The 21,419-nt window shown below is 30.9% G+C and overlaps 1 protein-coding gene across 1 annotated transcript in view; it reads right to left on the bottom strand.

The window, feature by feature from the left end:
- The window catches only part of LOC130901518 (uncharacterized), a 136,176-nt gene that overhangs the window by 67,717 nt on the left and 47,040 nt on the right, over positions 1-21,419 (bottom strand). Inside the window, exons 24-31 of the mRNA XM_057812967.1 lie at positions 17,705-17,983; positions 12,997-13,149; positions 11,437-11,658; positions 10,019-10,174; positions 7,660-7,898; positions 5,987-6,305; positions 4,615-4,748; positions 844-1,080 (exon numbers count right to left, since the gene is read on the bottom strand). Of these exons, the coding sequence (XP_057668950.1) occupies positions 844-1,080; positions 4,615-4,748; positions 5,987-6,305; positions 7,660-7,898; positions 10,019-10,174; positions 11,437-11,658; positions 12,997-13,149; positions 17,705-17,983 (1,739 nt within the window). The remainder of the gene's footprint in view (positions 1-843; positions 1,081-4,614; positions 4,749-5,986; positions 6,306-7,659; positions 7,899-10,018; positions 10,175-11,436; positions 11,659-12,996; positions 13,150-17,704; positions 17,984-21,419) is intronic.

Here is a 21,419-nt window from a genome sequence, read left to right as displayed (position 1 = left end):
ATGATCATGTAAAATCGAATGTACTGTTGCGGATCCAATACTAAGGTTTGCCATACTTGATAAGTGCATCTTGCTCGTGAAAATCTGTTATAACCAAATGCACGTTGCAAACGTTCAAGATTACGTTGTTTAGTTTAACCGATTTTGAAATAATAGTTATAAATACATATTTCGGTAGCAAATTATTTTCATTAACTCTGAAATGGAGTCGAGCCAGCAACAGACAGAGCCTACTACTTAGATAGTGTTATTTCAAAATTATTATTACCGGCTCGAAATCTAGTTCCGAGGCGTGTAAAAATATACAAAATGTTTTTACTGAATTCGAAATATCCAAGAACTGCTATTGAAGCGATGAAAATTCTAATATAGTAATATAGTTTATTTTGGGATAGTAAACGATTTTGTTATAAAGTGACTAACAGTAGTTTCACAAATTGAGATATCTAAATGACTAGTGATTCCTGTTGTTGTTTTTATTGGAAATGATACCAGAGGTAAAAGATTATCCATTCTTTTTGAAATTGATTCATAGAAACTGGATGATACAAGAGATAGGGTGGAAGAAGAAAAATAGAACAAATTCGAAACAGGCTTTTAGTCTTCACTCACATTATCACAATGTCTAACCATAGAGTTGAAGAAAGACTAGAGCTTAGAAGATCAGTATAAAAGCCTGTATCAATGCGTATATACATAAGGTTACGTTTAAATGTAATTTTTTTATGAACAAAATTGGATTGTTCAATACCTCGTATACTCCATTGCATGTATTACCGACAGACATGTAACAAATAACTAGCATTATATTTTATTTCTAGAAACTATCTTTGATATACTTACTCCCATAGTCTGTCAATTTTAACATCTCCACCCGCTTTAAATTGCGTGAAAGACTTTTGGGGATTTACATAAAATCCCTCCACAGAAGATTGGCTGGTATATTTTTTGTTTTCGAACCTACCAATAGCTCTCAATAACATGTTTTCCATGTAAAGCGAAATGAAGTTTATCTTGACATTTCCTTTAGCATCTGTTAACTCGAAGAATCCTTCAATATTCCTTTGTAAACCATCAAACCTGAGAACGAAAAAATATATTCTCTGTGAATAAACGATAATTAATAGTCTTCATTATATTATATTAGACCAGAAAGAGAGAGAGAGAGAGAGAGAGAGACATGCTTTATTGTCAAAAAATTGTTACAATTTGTAGACAAAAGCTTGGGAAAACTAAGAAACAAAACATAAAAGTAAATAAATAAACAGAATTATAGGTAATAGTAATAGGTAATAATTAGTATATAAGTCGTATATAACCATAGCAAAAATTAAACCAGTAAACAGCATGTCAAGAATTAAATATTATTATTAGAATAGAAGTCGTTCACAGAGTAGAAGGAACTTTCCAGTAAATATGCCCTCAAATTATTGCGGGAAAAGGTGATATCAATATGATTTTTATATGATAAAACTTTGGTTTCAGAAATGTTGAGACAGAGGAGATTAGAATCACACCATGATTTAAAAGTGATTAGGTCACTCTATATGGTCCTATGAAATACCGCGAGATGAAGGTTGCTCCAAGAGAAGCTAGTGTCTGCAAATAGACATATTTTCCAATGATGTCTATATAGGCGATGTCGTTTATAAACAGAAGAAACAAAATAGTTCTGAGCCTTGGGGCACCCCACATTTTATGGGCTTGCAAGAAGACATCGTTGTATCAACCCTTACAAGCTGACTTCTGTTAGTAAAGTACTACTTAAACCATGCTAGAGGTGTTCCCCTGAAACCGTAGTACTGCAATTTGTTAATTAAAATATAATGATTAACAGAATCGAAAGCAAAATCATAAATGTTGTTGAAGTAGAGTGATGGCTGTTTAGGTTAGAGTACACATTATTAAGGAGGGAGAATATAGCATCATTAGTGCACTTGAATATGTTGCTTAAATATATGATAAAATTAGTCATTCAATGTCAAACAGAATTCTCAACAGTAACTTTAACTTCTCAAGTTTTTGTTGAAACTACTTTCTATAAATATTTAAAGCGTTATGTCAGCTATTGAGAGTAACATAATTTTCTTCCATGGTTTTAGTGGTAAATAACTATCAGAGAAATTTTACGATCTTCACTATTGGTTATATATTCAATAATCAATGATAAACTATTGAAATCACAACTAAAATAACGTCACTGGACTTTGTCCAGTAATATATCTTAACACTTTCGATTTACAAAAAACACTCGGTAATATCAACTAGTTTATTATGTGCTTAGTTCTAGAAGATAAATAATTCATCAATTTGCTTCTCAGGTTGTTATAAAATTGTGACTTCTACTTCCTGAACATATTTAAGCAATTATTTCTCACAGTTCTAGAAAATATATAAATGTTTAACAAAGTTACTCATGTATTTTATGAATTCTCTAAGCACACCAAATAGTGAAATTGGTTTGTCTGAAAACAATCAACTGTTTTATACTACACTTTTTTCTTATACAACCCAATAGAATATCAATTTTTATTTTGAATTTTCCTCTTAATTGTGTGTTCATAATAATGTTGAATTGAAGTCTAGTTTAAAACTAATTTTCCAAATAACTGAATATTTTCTAATGTAAGTTTTCATATCTCCATATTAATACCACCACAAACATCAAAGTCGCTAAATGAAAGCAGAGAATGTGACGCTGCTTAATATTCTTCCAATTAAAATTTTCCACACTTATATTTCCAATTGACAAACACCAAAGTAAAATTTAAATAAAGTACAATGTAGCATTGTGGGCTACATTATGTAATTCATTGAAAGTAATACATTAAAAGAAACAATTTTAATTATATATTGAAAATTATTATTCATAGTTAATATTTTGCTAGAAGTTGATTCAAATATGCTAACAAATAGCTTATCTCACTATAACATCAACGTTTTATCTTTGATCATGTTTATTATTACCATTTCCCGTCGTATCAACTGTGCAGTTGATGTTCATGGATAAATGGACAGAAAAGAGTAAAGGAATATAAAGATCATCAACTAATCAACTGATTGTGAGTTTTACCCCGAGCGTCAAGGTAAGTCAAGATCTTTGCCGATTACTACTTGGCATCCACAAGCTTTTTTTAGCCTTTGAAAGCATGTTCATATATTGTATTATGCAATTTTTCCAAGAAACTGGCGTTAATGTTTTGTGGTTGCCATCCCGGCTACCATATTTATATATCAAACATAAGTGGGACATAAGTGCAGGTCTGTTGTTGATAGTTATGTGTACAGGACTGTTGGAATAATTGCTTAGCGAGCTTCAACTTATATTAGCCAATGGCCACTTTGGCACCCATAAATCCTTTTTAACAATTCAAGGCGCATCCGCAGTCAAACTTTACAACTTTTCCAATAATGGCGTTAACATTATCGGAAATGTGTGGAATATGATAAGAGTATATAAGTCTTCTCAAATTATATCACCAAAAGAAACGACCAAAAAGAAAACAAAACTACATTCAAAGATGATGGAGCGATCTTTAATAAAAATTACTTACTCCTCAAAATAACAATTTCTCGGCTTAAATTTGCTTATTAAGTAGAAAGAATAACGGAAATTAATCTAAAACACTTACAATACTGAAATTAGGAAATAAACTACAAGTTTAAATTGTTTAGATATGGAGTCGTTGATGACAAAAAAATAAATCATATATTTCAACTTCTGTCTTCATAGTGCTATTCACTAAAAACACTATCACAAGACAAATTCCTGTGTTCATCTATAAATATAAAATATAAAAGAACTATGATATTGTTCATTCTCACAAGCATATTCGTGCTTACTGAATACATGGTAGCTAGTATCAGTATATTACCTCAAAAAACAAATTCATATTCTCAGAGAGAAAATGGAAATTTTCTGGTAAGAATATCTACATAAATTGTCTTAGGGCTTATCCACAAAAAAGGACAAAAATAATGACCTTCACAATCAATCCTAGTGTTAAAAAAGAAGAAATATAGCTTCACATATTATTTATGCTGTATTACATGCGAATTCTAGTTGTTTTCAGATCTCCTTTTTGACCCATACTTGTTGTTCATTCCACAAACGTGCTAAAATAACGATGTTATATTTACGAGGTTCTTTCTGTTGTTTTATTATAAAAAAGTTCTATGTTTTCAAGTTGACTCTGAAAATTATAGTCAAATTTGAAAGCTTCGATGTATTAGAAACTTTTATACTCAAATATTCATTAAAATTATAGAATCAAATGTTTATAATACAGATTTTTCTTGTCGGTGATGAAGGTTTTTTCTAGTTCACATCAATATTTGTGCTCTCTTTGACAATCAACGTGTCCAGTTCATTTAAATATCACTGTAATAGACGAAATCGTGACTGAAAATCATTTGAGTCTTAGAGAGATGGTGGGTAAGATTTTGTATTCCAGCATGATTTTAACTATTTTTCGGTTATTAACATAATGCACTATTTAAAACGCTTTTTATCTCAAATCAAACCCCAAGCACATCAAACCTTACCAAATAAATATGAGCTCATAATAACTTAAATTGACTCTTACCGTTATTGTAAATAAAAAGTAGACTTACTCATATGTAGCTCCAAGTCGGGGGCGTTCCAATTTTGTTATGGGAGTTTCTGCGTCAATATTTAGTTTTGCTTTGTTTCCACTTAAATCAGTTGTGGCGTGTACAATAAACGTATCATTTTTGGAAGTTAAAATCTGTAATGAGAAATATAATGTTTGTTGTTGAAATTTATTTGTAATTAGACGAAATCTTATTATAATAATTATATAAGTAACATGAAGCTCGAATGCTTTACCTATTTACCGATTTAAATATCAAAACGCCAGACGAAATAATAATAATAATAATAACGATTTTTCATTCATAATCTGATAGTAATCAATTCCTAACGTTATGTTCTCGGAACATGCTGTATACCTTTTTCATAATTCGAATCAAATTTAGAGCATTTCATATAAAAAAAAAAATAAAAATATAATACAAAATATGGAACGTATTGATGATGGAATCAAATTCTCATGAATAAAGAAATGTAAGGTACACCATTTGGAATTTCAAATTGTAAGGCTATCAAAATTTATTTATGTAGCGAATTTCATATAAATACAGTTTACACAACCAGCCAATGGGAGAAACGCTGGCTGCCTCATTCCAAAGTCCATATCAGGTAAAGAAAGAATTCAATAAAAAAATTGCAGCTGTGAGATTCGTGCGTTGATGAGAGCTGAGGGGTTATTTGGGCCATCAAGTTATTGTTCAAAACTAATAGATACATATGAAATATTTTGATAAAAATCGGAATAAATCGAAACGCCGAGTTTTACATAAAATTTTAAACTGATTTTCGTAAAAAAGAGACCTTATTATAGATGACTTGGATTTATATGTACGGTATTTAATTTTTGAGTTATAGCAATCAAGATGAGTGTATGAAAGTTTCTTTTTCTAAAGATTTTATTACTTATTCAATCATATTTGTCCGTGTAATAAATGGCTGGAAATAAGTGTGTTTATTTCAAGTGTGGACTAAGTAAGAGATCAGATCCTACAATTAAAATGTACCGATTTCCTGTGAATGACCCTACCAGATGTCAAAAATGGATCATACACTCGGGTGAGTTATTCTTAAGACAATTATTTTTCAGAAAGGAATAAAAAATAGTGAATGTGAATAAATGAGTGTTTATGTATAAAACAGGTAAGTCAAATTATTAGATTTTAGTTTACCTTCAGTCTCTGAAGACAATAACTTGGTTATCGAAACGCGCGTCAGACAGTGTAATTGTTAATGTTGGTGTAGTGGTGGTGTAAACAGTATATTCATGTCTCGTTCTGTCAAGTGTATATAAATTTCTTGAGCCATTTATTAATATACACTTATGCATTTTCATGAATATTATTAATCTTGATTTTCTTTTAATGTCATACGTACCTTTAAATCTACTACATAATGGTTTCTGTTATCGTTAGTGGTTAAATTGGCATTGAAACTAGTGAATCTATTCGAGTATCGTATACTTCCTAATAGCTCGTATCTATTGAGTGTTGTTAAGCTAATTCGGTATTCAAAAGTTACGGAAGGGCTATTGTCCTCGGGAGTAAATTTCACGGAAACTCTTGCAGGCAAAGCTCCCATAAAATCAGCGTTTCCTGTTATTTGAAACTGTTTGTCCTTTAACTTGAGAATGCCTTCAAATTCTCTTCTATTTCTTGAAGGGTTTTGTATAGAGCAATTGACAGTTAAAGGAATTCTGAAAAATAAAGTTATAATTTTAGGCCTTTCCAAGAAATTATAGCATATGGAATGAACTCTTATATTTATAATTATACAATGTATACAGAAATAAATAATTAATATTAAATGGTTTTCAAGGCAAAATTTAGTTTTTGACAAAAAATATGCTTATCCGGGTTGAAAGCAACATAATTGCCATTAAAAACTTACAGAGCGAGCTAGCATACAATAAAATGGAAAATGATAAATCTTTGACGGCAGAAAGTACTTTAATACATTAATAAGCCAAATTATTTCTTAAAAAGCGTAAAAGCATAATAGTTATTATAAGATAATTATTTGAAAATATACTACTATGGTTGTAAATATTATACTGAACTGAAGAATTTGGCGTAGACTAAAGTGTGTATCAACTCGTACCTCCCATCAATATTGACCAAATTATAAGGATAAAATTTTCACGCAGAGAACAGTCATAATGTAGTTTTCAGAGTGGAACGTAGAGAATTCTTTAAAATTGAACGTTATATTAATTAACACCCAATATATAAATATATTTATATTGCCACATAATCGATCTACACAAAGTAGCTTTGAAACTATTGTTGCCTGTCCGCTCTTATTAAATAAATTGATTATTCCATATTAATACCGTTTAGAGAGAAAAGATCTCCTTAAATGGAATAAATAACCTCTAGTATCAGAAAATATTAACATAGATACAATATTCTAAACATTTGTCACTGTAAGTAGAGCTCAGCATTTCGATTTTCCCCGATGAAAAATGGTCAAACAATATTATTCCCTATAATATCATCCCGAATGTTTAGTTGGAGACTGTGTATTAACTCCTTGAACAGAGAAAATTTTGTCAATGTCCAAAAAAACGCAAACTAATAATTAAAGCAAATATTGTGCAAGTACATATACGACTACAAAAAGTTCTAGTTTGAATAAATTATATTCTTTCTGATAATAAATTATTAGTTGAAAATCATATTTCCTTCCATCATTTTCATTAATTTGACAAAAGTGAGATATATTGTATTTTTAAGAAAATAGTTCAACTACCTTCTAATGGAGGTACCGTAAATCAAAATTTTATTAAAGATTTTAGGAGTTCTGTCACCTCCGCTGAAATGTAGTTTAGTTGAAAATCAGCCTCCAAACTGTATCCTTCATAAATAAGTCGTCTGCCGAGTTTTTACATATTTTCGAGTTTTTTGTAGGTGCTCAACTATAGAGGATGATTTCCAAATGACCCATTGCATTGTGATCGATTATGTAGTTTAAAAGCAACTTATTTCACAAACAATTTTAGCGCCACCTGCGTTCAACTTTAATATTTCTGTTATGTAAAAATAATATACCTTTCTCCATTAAAAGTTAACTCAGAGTTCGCTAAAAATACATTGTTACTCAATATTGCATTCATCTGTACTTCAATTGGGTTAAGCTGAGCCATGAGCTGTAGCGTCGATCTAAGATCTGAAATGTATATCTCTAAACCTCCTGTTGTATTTTCCAGACCAGTGAATGGAGTAGCCAATTGAAACATCCCACGGAAATCGTTTCTAGATCTTATCATCCAAGTTAAACGAGTGGATATCTGTAAAAAAATCGTTAGTCACATTACATTAATTTGAAAAAGGTCACGTGCTTTTTCAAGATTAGGAATATAAGATGATTCAATATTCAATTGAAAGGATCAGACTGGTGAACAGTCTAAAATGGTTACCAAAATAATTTATTTAAACGATCATAGAGTTAACTAACAATATCTATTTATATGCCCTGCAAAAAATATACCTAACAAACTCATATAAATTCATTCATAATGAGATTCCTCAGGCAAACCGATAATAAACCAATAAAATAGAATAAGAAATGAAACATGGAGAAATAGTAAAGATAAAACTAACTAGAACTAAAATATATGAAGTACAATGGAGATGGTTTGGACATATATACCTACTGGATGCCCGAAAACAGAATAGGAGGGAAATATTATAGATGAAGACTAGAAAAAATAAAGATGAAAATGTGAAAGAAACAGTAAGAGAGAGCAGGCATGGAGAATAATGTATATGTCATAACCGTCATTCAATCAGCCATTTGGTTTAGAATTAAAATAAAAATAAAAAAAATGGAAAAATGAACACACAAGTAAATACTTTCAAATCCAACAATTTTTGCCAAGAATACTTATCAGTATAATACTTATATAGTTTTGGGACGGCGGTGCTCCAATAATTGTTAAAAATGATACGAATTACGAGGACCTTTAAAAAAAATGTTTCTTCTGGTTCTTCAAACCAGACCTCCACAGCTTTTATTACCTCCTCGTTGGAAGAAAGTTTACAACGTTTGGATAGCTTTCCGCATCTTTTCTCTTCAATTTTTCCTGTAGAATGGTCAGTAATGTCGAATAGTAATCTCCAGTTATTGTTCTACCTCTATCCAAAAAATCAATCATGATTACTACATGGCAATCCCAAAAAACTGAAGCAAGAGCTTTTCCAGCAGATTTTTCGACACAAAACTTCTTAGGTCTTGGAGAACCAGAGTGTCGCCATTCCATCGAGTGTTGCTTTGTTTCTGGATTGTAGAAATGTACCCGTACTCATCCCTAGTATAAATTCGGCTTAAGAAGTCTACATCGTTTTGATGTGATGCTTCTACCCTTGCACGCTTTTGATCAACATTCCAACATTTGGGGATCCATTTTGCAGCAATTTTTTCATGTCCAAATTGACGTGAACTATATGATGAACGCATTCGTATGAAATATCCAGTGCTTCAGATATCCGTTTTAGCACAATTCGACGGTCTGATAAAATCATGTCATGAACTGCATCGATATTTTCGGGAAATGACACAGAAACTGGCCTTCCTGATCAGCCATCATCTTCAATGGGAACCTTACCTCTTTTGAAGCTTGCAGTCCAATTTTTCATAGTCGCATACGAAGGACATTGATCACCAAGGGTATTAAGCAATCTCCGTAAATATGCTTACTTCTTAACCCTTTCAAATACAAGTACTTGATGATGGCTCGATTTTTCGATTTTTACAATTTCGGTGGACATCTTTTTTCTTTTAATTTATTGCGTAACTCTGGTTCACTTTTTTGACGTCAAACTTTACACGGACACTTCTAATAAGTTATTGTTCGTTGCTATGGTAACGCAATATTTTGTTTATGCATGGATATGGCTTAGACTAACTATATATCAAGACATCCCGTAATTTACGAGGTTTCACACATTCAAATAACGATTTTAATCAACTGTTTCGCTTACTTTATTGATATTTAGTTCAATTGAAGTTGACCAGATAAAGTGAAGCAAATCTTCCACGCCAACATATATATGTGCTTTCGACATCTTTATAAGAAAGTATAAAAGAAATCATATTTGAAATTCAAATTTTGAAACCTATTTTAGTCTTACTGTCATCTTAAGATGAAAGGAAAAAATGGAACCATAGAGCTAACCAAATGATAAGTAAAAAGTTCAAACTAAGTGGAAGTACATGGAACATTAATAGTAAAAATAATATTGAAAATCCTTATAAACATTGCAACGTTATTGTGGTACTCTAGAAATGTCTCAAATCACTTTCTATTATAGTATAACAAAACTGTCCCTACAATAAAGCAGGCATCCATTTTGTCTATTGACAATACTTCGACACAAAGACAAACTTATTGGATATTTTTATACTTACGTCTGTTCGGAATTTCTCTGGAACCTTTAGATTCACATCAATGTAATTATCTGCTGGCGAAAATAATTTTATCACTTTCAATTCACAAAACGGAATATAAATCGACGGAGTTGTGACATGGAAACGAGAAAAGAGATCTACACGTCCATTATCAACCTGAAAATAAAGTTCGTATTATTTATATTCTGATAAAATTATTTAATATGCTAATAAACCAAGCAATTCAGTAAGAAGTGCAAAATAATAATGTAATTTAATTTTTCATTGATTGTATCAATGTGAACACATGTATTAGGTAAATGTGATATACATAGAGAGTCAATAGCCATCAAAAATAATGTTGAATAGCATGTCATTTTGATTACTGTTTTTATAGAGTGTTCAAAAACTTAAGTATTACAATGTGAAGTATTAGGAAAGAAATTAGCTGATAGTGGGGCACTGATTCTTCTTACAAATATTCCAAATGTCGTGCTATACCGAGAGTTTTGTCAAAGAATATTGGTCCTATAACTTGATTTCCTACAAATCCTTCATTCACTTTCTCTCGACGGTGAGCATCAATAGTTTTGTCTGCAGTTTAAAGTAAATGTATATTCATCACAAAACTAAATATTCTTCACTACAATGTTGCCCGTATCTAGTTGATCCATAATTTGTTTTTAAAACTACAGTCTTCCATCAAGACCATCTTTCAGTGATTTTTGGAGGTTTTTAGAGAAACAATTTATATGCTTCAAAAATTCGTGCTACTCACATCTGGCTAATTTCCATATCATAAGAGTCTAGAGATATAATTCTATAAACAGATAAATACATTTATTTAGATGTCTTTATTAAAAGCAGTTCGTCGATAGTAAGTGTTTTTTTTTGTATTCTATATTATTTTTCTATTTCACTTACAGTACATTGCTTAATAGAAAGAATATTTTTGATGAATAACTTTTAAATACCAAAGTTCACTCACAGCTTCAATATATGTTAAAAAAACTTTCCACACATCGTTATGTTGAATAGTTTTATATAGCCATGAACTCCCAATTTCAAAATATTTCTACTAAGAGTCATCTTATCAAAATATTTTTGCTTGTATTCCTATTTTAATATTTTAGAGTACATGGTCCTCGACTACAACCAAAACAGAATAAGTGTTTCCAAATCACATTCCAAGCACCTTTGAATTCAGTTCTCCATGACCATGTTACATTTTTTTTCTGTTCGGATACTAAATATGCTTAATTAAACTAGAGTTTGTTATGAATTGACATTTTCTCCTAATTTTGACTTCCATTACTGGATAGATTATTTGATAAACCCCAAAATAACATAAGGGGGAAAGAATTTGTAAGGACACTAATCTTTTGCTTCAAATTGGGGTGTCAAAAAAATGTACTTCTATATAAATATTAATACTTTACCTCTATAGTAGCATCCACCGATATATCACTTCTATTTGTGGTGAACAATAGTTTAGTATTATAATAATTCTCCTGAGTCTCAAGACCCCCAAACAACTTTAACTTCGGCAAAGCTTCAAATGGTGTATTGACTTTAAGCGTTACGTTATATGTCCGCTCTTGTGCTGCTATTCTCGAGCCTACGTCCCTGATTTCCACTATATATTTTGCATAAACTCCGGTCTAAAAAATTATTTTAGATGAATAATGTTTTTTACTACAAAAACAAGAGACGGTGGATAGTAATTTGAATGTGGCTACTTTATATTTAAGTACTTTTTTAAAGTATAATGCAGGAATGTTTACCATTACAATGTTGTTTTATTTTATATAATGTTGATTATTCAGAAAGTAAACAGAGTTGATTTATTAAAAAAATATCCACACTCGACATTACATTTCCGACATAGCGTCGGTATAATTATCAATTTGTGTCGCTAAGCTTGCTGGATGAAATATCTCCTGAGTTTGAAATTCAAGAACTCTACCCCAGAATCAGATAATGATTTTAAATAAATATCGGGGTCTAAAGGAAACTACGTCTAGTAAAAGTGAAATTGAATTATTTGAGGAATTAATCAACAGATTTTGTACCAAGTATGAAGTATTGTTGTTGTTAAGCTGTAGCAATATAAAATATATATGAGAGGGTAACATTTATTTTAGAAAATAATGGGTATATCCACTTCTTATTCATGAAGTTTTGAAAAATTCACATTCCAAACTATTATTTTTTGTACAGCCGAATTTTGAAGTAATTCGAAACGTTTTGTTGTTATCTGGCTAGCAAAGCTGTTTCACTGAATTTTCCATTGAACGCTGGTAATGTTAGGAGTGCACCATTTTTTCATTTGTTTTCATGCAGATGGTAGAGTCTCTCAGTAATAAGTATGTAAGTATACCGTAACTTGTATGTCCCCAAATCTGTTCATACGACCAAAGAAATATAGAAAAGTCGACCTATGTCAGTGTTTTGGTGTACTGGAACATGTATGTAAATCTGCTTTTTTAGTGAGAGCGCCTGTTTCTATTTTAGAAAATTGCGTTCACTTAGAAGAAAGCTTACAAAATGCTTACAGAAAAGCCTAAGAAAATAGACACCAACTCCAACGAATAATTCACACAGAAATCTCAAAAAGATAGGAAAAATTTTAATGGGTTTGAGGTTAGTTAATAAACAATAATTTTTATTATCTTTATTACTCTTTCTTCCTCTATAATTTACTATACCACCAATGGAACCTCGCACTTTCCTAATTCATGAATAATATTCTCTTGAGTTATTTGTGGCCTGAAGAAGATTTTTTGTATACAATACTAAGTTTGCTCCCAAAAGACAAGTACACAGGACTCTTGGTGTCAGAGTAATGGTTTAGGTGGCTATTGTTTATAGTAGTTGCATAAAAAATTGTGGTGACCAATAATATTAACTGGAGATAGTTGTTATGGCCAAATAAAAATTTGTTATAGGGTAAAGATTCTGATTCAGAAGGTTTTAAATGTTGAACTTCTCTGGCTTACCTTTATCATCTCAGTCCCATTTTGATAATCAAAAGTAACTCCGAACATGTAAATCTGACCAGTTTGTATATCTAGATCAAAATTGGAGGTAATTGTCTTAAAATTTGAGTATGGTGTTAAAACTTCTAAGCTGTTTCTGATGGTCATGGTATGCTGAAAATCAAATTTTTTAATATATTATCAAATTACTATTAATAAAGAAAAACGTTGGCAAATGTTTTTATGAAAAGTTTTCGATGAAACCAATACACCATCAAATAGGCGTTTCCGTCAATCAGATTTTCAGATTTCCTAAGCAATTTTATCAACACAGCTCAGCTCATGAAAAGTTTCCTCACAGACACTCGAAAGCCAATTATCCTATCCAATATGAGGCTATAGACTCATAATATCGAAATTACTATTATATGACGAATATTTAGTTTGTGGGAAATCAATTCAAATAAAAAACTATCAAATTATTTTAATGCGATGAAAGAACTGTGTGAAAAAGAAGTTCGGTGGGGAACATCGCAAATATGGCAGAATTTATGAATTATCAATATTTTCGTTTTTTGTTCAGATACTTTCTTTGTTTTATATAGTCATTTCAAATCCTTCATATTAAAAATTGAAAATTTCTTTTATGTTATGTCTGAGAAAGCGATTAAAAAAATGAGAATTTGTAACGAGTCTTTAATTCAGTTACAATATCTGAGTGACTTTATTGTTCATTTTGTTTCCTAATAATTTTTTATCTAATAATATTTTGATATCTACTCAATTGGACATCAGAATTCACACTACATTCTGATTTGGTATGGAAATTATCAATTCGTTGATATGAAAAGGATATTAGTATTTCATTTAGACCTTTAATTTGGAACGAATAATAAAAAATACGAAAATTAACAGCAATAATGGGAAATTTTAGTTCTTCTTAATTTCACTAATTTGTTAACAATTTTGTTTCATCAAATCTCATTCATATGTTAAGAAATAGATATTCCATAAAACATTTTTTCTATTTCCACATATAGCTCATTGAAAATCGTAAGAGTTTAACTAGAAAATATCTCATTGGATTTTGTAATTATATAAGATTAGAGTTGATGATTTTTGCCCCACTAAAACTATAGTACAACACAGCGGACTGACATATTTTAATAAAAACTAGGACGAAATCAATAAACGGAATGTTTTTCAACATCATTTTTTTTACTAGACTACCAAACAAACACTCAATTTTCATGTTAACATTCTTTCAGTGTGGAATCAACCACAATAAGATTTGTTTTTGATTTCAAGTTTATAGAAATGGTTTCAAGACTTCAGTCGACTTGGTTCACTGGTGTTCAATTACTCTGATTGATGCCAGAATTTGGGCACTAGGTAGAAATTTATTTTTTGTTCAGAGATTGGTATCCAGACATAGATCTATGTCATTACTTTCAGCAAGCTGATTATAATATACATATCAAACTTAAAACTCAAATTGATGCAAATCCAATCCGGATGTTTATTTTCTCTATTAATTACAAACATAAAGCCTTGTTACTTCTACAAATACTTTCAATTCGAATAATATATGAATCATTTATTTTGTGTATTGTGTAAAATCAGTGATTATCATTCGATTTAAAATCGTCTATTAAATTAAAGCAACTGAATATAATTTTTTTCAGACTTTACGAACTTCAACTCTAGTTGGTTAGATTAAATGAAAACTTCACCTTCCAGAATTATACCAATTTGTCATTTTCCTATCTTAAACTTTCCTATAGGGAATAACTTAGAAAATATTGCCTTCCAACCTCGTATAGTTGGGTCATTAAGACACACGTTTCAAAAGATGAATAAGTACAAAAATGGAAGTAATGCATCACTTCTATCACACGTTGTTATCTTTACAGTTTTAGTTGAAAAAGTAAAATTGTGTCAAGCTAATTTAAGATATAAGTAGAAAAATTTTCAAATTTTTCAACGAATAATAACGCTTTCTTCATTTTGAGCTCATATTATCTCATCACAAAAGTTATTTCACAAATGTAAAATAAATCCTACGAGGGTTGTTACCTAAGCTTCGAGATATGGCGAACGTACTGAGAACGTGTTGTCATAAAAGTGCTATTTCAGTTGTTTACAGCTACTTGAAACATCCATCTTAATCAAAAATAGAATTCAATCGCATTTTCGTGCGATGATTATCTATGATTTTTGACGTGGATTGAACCAACAACAGTGTACGGACCAACTCACTTCGACTTTTGATGATTAGGCATTATCTCAAGCCAACGTGCTTGGCTGGTTTTCCGAATTGAATCGTGGTCGCATTTCGCTACAGGATCAATTTCGTGAAAATCGTCGAAATTTCGCGTATGTACCAGAAAATATCGATGCTGTGCGTAAACTGATATTGCAATATCGTCATGTGACATACCGTGAGATTGAAGCATACTTGAGCATTAGTTCCAATTGTATGAATTGGAATTGTATGAACATTTGGCTATCAAGAAGATTTTATCGCGTTGGATGCGCATAATTTGACAATCGCTCAATAAAAGCTTGTATCGATTGATTGAAAGAAATGCTGAAAAAATTCAATTGCAGCGCTTCAAAAGACGTCTATAAGTTTGTGACAGACGACGAATCCTGGATTTATGCATATGAACCTGAAACTAAACAATAATCCAACAAAAATTGTTCGCACACTTCGATACAAATTATCGCTTGTTTTTCCAGAATAACTGTACGTCGTCACCATTTCATCAGAGCAACATAGAATTGTTAAATCTGAATTTTACACTAGCATTTGTTTACCAGAGGTGTGCAGAAAGATTGAGGAAACCAATCGCAAAAGACAAGTCATTCTCCACCACGATAATGCGACATTGATTGGTCATTCGTCTTACAGTCCTTGTTTGGCACATAATGATTTCTTCTTATTCCCGCAGATCAAAAATAAATTGTAAGGTCAACTTTTTTCTACACCTGACGAAGCGGTTGATACGTTGCTTCGACAATTGTTCAAACGCATGCAAAAGTGTATTGATCTTAATGGAGAATATTTTGAAAAACCATGAAGCCTTATTGAATGTTAAAAATTTGTTTCTATTTGTCTTAACACTTGAGTAGCCACCGTCGTATTAGGAAATTTCCATTAAATTAATTTATAATAAAAGAAAGTTCGCCAATGAGATCTATCTTCTGAATTATAGATATAGAGTAACAGATACTTCGAAACATCACTTTTGATTAAAGAGAGGTGATTGTTGCACATGACATTCGAATATATTTGTTTCCAGACCTCTCCGAGAGTTGTTTGGAAGTATTACACAGTAAATAGTCTTGGCTTAAGACTGCGCCTTGAATAATAACAAAGAGGTTTCGACTATTCTGTTAACATTATTTCGTTGAAGATTATATTGGGACCACAAGAAATAGTCTTCAATAGTCAATCGAGTAATAAATCATCGCGTTTTTTTTCCAAGGAACATCTATATTTTTCAGTAACCATTTCCAGAATGAATAAAATTTGAAATTAGCACTTTGAAATTAGCGTGAGGTTTTTTTAATATTCCATCAAAATCAAAAACAGAAAAGAAGCGGAAATAAAGATATTCCGTAAGTTCTAGATCATATGAAGATTAAATATATTCAGTGACAGAAGTGTTTCACTCCGAAGGAATAATTTCTTGACCTTAATTTTTTGGTAATATCATAACAATAACTAAAGATATGATAACGAAATCAAATTCTTATTGACTATATTCACAAAAATTATGCTTTCGATTATTGTTTTATGAAAAACCCTATCTACGAAAAACGCATCGTATAGATATTGTTAGGTTAGGTTAGGTTTGCACGTTCGTCAAATTCTGTTCAGCGTGATAAAAAATGGTACGAAGTTTGAAGACGTCAAAATTATTAAAAATATTTGTTAACTAACTGCAATGAAGTTCAAGCTTGTGCTTCGCATGTGTAAAGACAGAAAAATAGATAAACATGAAGATAACTAATTGGTTAGGGTGAAGATAGGCGCTTGGGGCAACTAACTCGGCGAGATAATTTCTCTACTATGCGTATTGTTCATGATTATTGCATTGTTTGTCTACTGTCCTCAACGTTTGTAAGGAACGGCGAAATTTGGAGATAGAATGGCGTACTATCGTATTCATTAACGAATCGCCATTCTATTTAGTTGCGCATGGAACTCGTAGAAGGATAAGACCCTGCCGTGAAAAGCCATATGTGCAGAGAAACTGAGGGAAGAATAGTTTGTACCACAGGCATACATTGACTATTTCTCTTTGTTGATATGAAGACGTGTATAGAATTTTAAACTAGTATGTACAAATAGGAAAAAATAGCCTCTCATAAATACGAGCAAATTGTGATAACCATTCATTTTTTCATACCTTGATACTGAGTAAAATAAATTGCAGAGCACAGTACTATTAACTTAATCTTAGATACATGTAAACTAAGTTTGACATGAAAACGTACATCGAATAATTTAAAAAATATTTCTAAGCTATTTCTAATCAAGTACTCATATGTCTTCAATCTTTTATAAACAATCACAATTCAACAATGTTATTCACCAAACGGAAATTAATACCATTTTTTAATTGAAATTAGTTCATAAGATTAGAATATATGCATTTTTCCTACAAAAAAACTTTTCGTAGTGTAGAAACGTGAATTGTTTATGTCTGAGAATACTTACAGTGTATTCGAACTCATCGAAAATCTCAACCATTCCATGAGGCGTAGTCAATTCAGATTTTAAAATATAGGATGTTCCTCTCTGGTCAATTTCCAATTCACCTTTTATTGTGGGATAAATTATGATATCCAATTCTATTGAACCTTCCCAACTAAGTGGATCATCGTAATCTTTTTCTTCTGTTTGCGACTGTTTCGATCTCTCATAGACATTTTTCAACATGATACCCAATACCTTGAGAGGTTTGGGTTTCGATTGACCCAGAAGCTTGGCACCGAGCTAAAAAATTAGACAATCATGTTTATTTCACTTTTGTAAACGAATAACTTTCCACCTTAGAGTATTTACAGAAAAATTTGTAATAGAGATAAAAAGACGTGTATGAAATTGAGAATATTTTATAAAATTATAGAACATGCTTGTATTAGAGTAAAAACTTATTAATGAGATTAATTTGAGATAAATGAATTTTTCTATAAGCTCAAGAGGAAATTCACAAATTATATAGACAAAGATGGTAGCTACTAGTACTATGATAATGTTACCTCAAATTACAGTTGAACAATAATACCAAAAATTATTTTCAAGTTATACGTTTCATCTTCTATAAGTAGCTCAGACAAAAATAGTTGATTCAACACTCTGACAATCTCTGGAAAAATTATCTCAATATTTGTTGAAATATATAGTCACAAAAATGCTTGCTTTTTTTCTTCAAAAAATTGTGAAGGCTTTGTTTCGTGAATATTCACTTAGTACAAAAAAATCTTTTCAATAAAAACTGGAACAACCCTTCATTTTATTTTTGAACAAAAATCAAAGAGTGAATTTTTCGATAGCTTCCTTTGGAATGTGAAAAGATAAAAACTTATAGTATTTAAAGTCTGGTACTGGGGACTTCTCAACAAAATCAGAAAATTATTTCCCTCAACTTATTTCCTTATCCTCAAATACTACCTTGAAGATCGGTATTTCATAATTAAGTACGTTACTATATCTTTTATATACATCAGAGAATACACTTAGTGCAACATATGCCGATGACATTTTTTTACTAGCTTCACACTGAAATCCTCTAACTGCATCACAAATTCTTCAAGCAAATCTTGACAGGCTACAACAATGGTTAAGAATATGGCCAGTTCAAATTAACGAGAATAAATCCAGCCACGTGACCTCCAAAAAAAGACGAGAAAACTGTCCATTCGTTATAATAAATGAACATGAAATACCACATAGGGAGAAAGTAAAATATCTTGGAATCCATTTGGATAGGAGACGTTCTTGTAGGAAACACTTTTTTGCTAAAAGAAAAAGCTTGGAATTAAGCTTAGACAACTATATTGGATAATTGGAGGAAAATTACAACTATCTATCGAGAGTGAGTTATTGGTATACAAGACAATACTTAAACCTATTTGGACATATGGAATCCAGCTATGGGGTTCAACCTCTATATCAAACCTAAATATTATTGAGAAATTTCAGTCAAAATTTCTGAGAATGATAACAAATAACTCCATGGCATGTGCCCAATAAAATCATTGCATTCCTAGAAGAGAAGAAATAAAAGTGACAAGTACAGAAAAGTACAATGAAAGACAGAAATTTAATATTAGAATCTATTATTATCCGACGTAGACTCAAAAGATTTATCCCGTATGACATCGCAGATTTTAATATGTTTTATATGGATTAGAAGTTTTAGTTAAGAAATCTCCTATACGTTTACTATTATATTTTAGTATATCCAAGTTTAAATTGACTAGAAGTGTTAATTATGTAATGCCCTCTATGTTAACTGTTATCTTTTAAGTAACTTTACCATACACCAAATTTTTTTGAAACCTATTTTTCATACATGTTTTGTGATACCGGTAAGTAGTTGCATAAAGTATACAATCAGGAAAGGGTTCTACTCCACAAGTCATTTTTGTATCTGTATACAACTTCGATTTACTTATTACTCCATTTAGAAACAGATTCTAAATAAATTTGGTAAATAAATAAATAAATAAAAGAAATATACCATGCTAGTCTATCTAGCTAAGATTACCCCACATGGTAGCTCCTTCACAAAATTGTAGTAAGATTATGTTTGATCATTTTTGTACAAGATTGTTTATAGGATTGATAAGACTCCAGGCTACAATACTGCAGCTTATATGAAGGAAGAAAAATTCTTAATTTCCAACGTTCTTCAGTCTGAACAAACAACAGTACATCCTCTTTCTGTATAACTTTCGTAGTCTCTTGATATCCCATTTTAGTATTAAACTGCTAATTTACACTCCCTATTCATCTCTTTTTTTAACATTCTTTCACTCACCACCCTCTACTCACCTCTTCGTGCATTTATAGAATTCTACTATTAGATAACCTAATCTAATCTTATCGCATATGTTTAGAAGGTACATTCTTGGTAAGCTACGAATTGATATTATTTGATTATAGAGAAACTTTCCTTTGCAGATATGATTTCACATTTTATTAACAGAACTCATTTGCATCATAACGATAGCACAACATCAGTCGAACAGTCCTTAACTTTTCTAACTAAATAAAAATTACCACATACTAAGTGGTTTGTTTACATTTTAAAAGAATGATTTCATCTACCACCATAAGTTCCTTGATTTTGTAAGCAGATACAAGCATGAAACTGCCCAGCCCGATCGGTTACAATGAATGCATTTGGAAACACCCGAATATTTTCTACATTTTAGATGATGCCAGCTTAATACGCTGACCTGGATAGATATAAATTCCAAAATTTATATCCTGGATATTTTTCAAGTAACAGCTATTCCTTTATCGCTGTTATAATGACGCGTTAAATTATTACCCTGTTCAGTGTAATAGAAAGTTGCTTTCTATTTATTAGATTATTTTATCTACATTTTCAAAACCTGCCCGGAAAAGGGTTAGATTTGAAATAAGAAGGATACGGTTTGGGAAATAACTTGAGATTTATCTACATTTAAGAATAATTTATAATGATCGCGGAATCTAGAACAAAGATAAAGAATGTATGAATACATCTGGGATATAGGTCCAAATAAATTTATGAATATTATGTATACAAAAGATTTATATACACAGGTCATACAAAGAATAAAATTATAATAAATTATTTGTAAAAGTGCAAATTTGTAACTGCAAGACAAATATTCAAAGATCTCCTTGAAAAATGAGGGTCCGATAAAAGTTGAAAATCAAGGTTGTGGTATTTGTTTTTGATTGGGACGGCATTGTGCGATCAGATTTCTTGGTGATTAAAAGTCTTCCCGTAGTTTCCAACAACCTTAAATGATATAGCACTATGCATCTTTTCCCTAAATCGGAATATGTGCTATTATGGAAAACGTTTTGACACTATTTCAATATAGCCACAGAGCGGATGAAAGTTTTATACTCATGCTCATGGTCGTCGTCAAGGAATTGATAAATCATTCTAAATTTTTATGCGTTCGCTTCTAATTCAACACCCTGTTTATTGTACTTTAACTAACTAACATCTTCAGTTGTATTGAGTTGTTTAAAAAATAGGATACGTGGCAGAAGTAATAGTACTTCTTCCTCTGTAACACTTTTTTATTCATAAATTTGTGGTCTACCAGTTCATGGGATAAAAGTATCCGAAAAAAAAAATGCGTTAAGCTTTATAAATATTTTGGTACCTCAATTATTATTAAGGTAAATACTACTTGTCATC

The sequence above is a fragment of the Diorhabda carinulata genome, chromosome 1 (assembly GCF_026250575.1).
Source record: "Diorhabda carinulata isolate Delta chromosome 1, icDioCari1.1, whole genome shotgun sequence".
In the NCBI taxonomy this organism is placed as follows: domain Eukaryota; kingdom Metazoa; phylum Arthropoda; class Insecta; order Coleoptera; family Chrysomelidae; genus Diorhabda; species Diorhabda carinulata.
The sequence above is the reverse complement of the archived record's forward strand: the minus strand, read 5'-3'. Positions and strand labels throughout refer to the sequence as shown.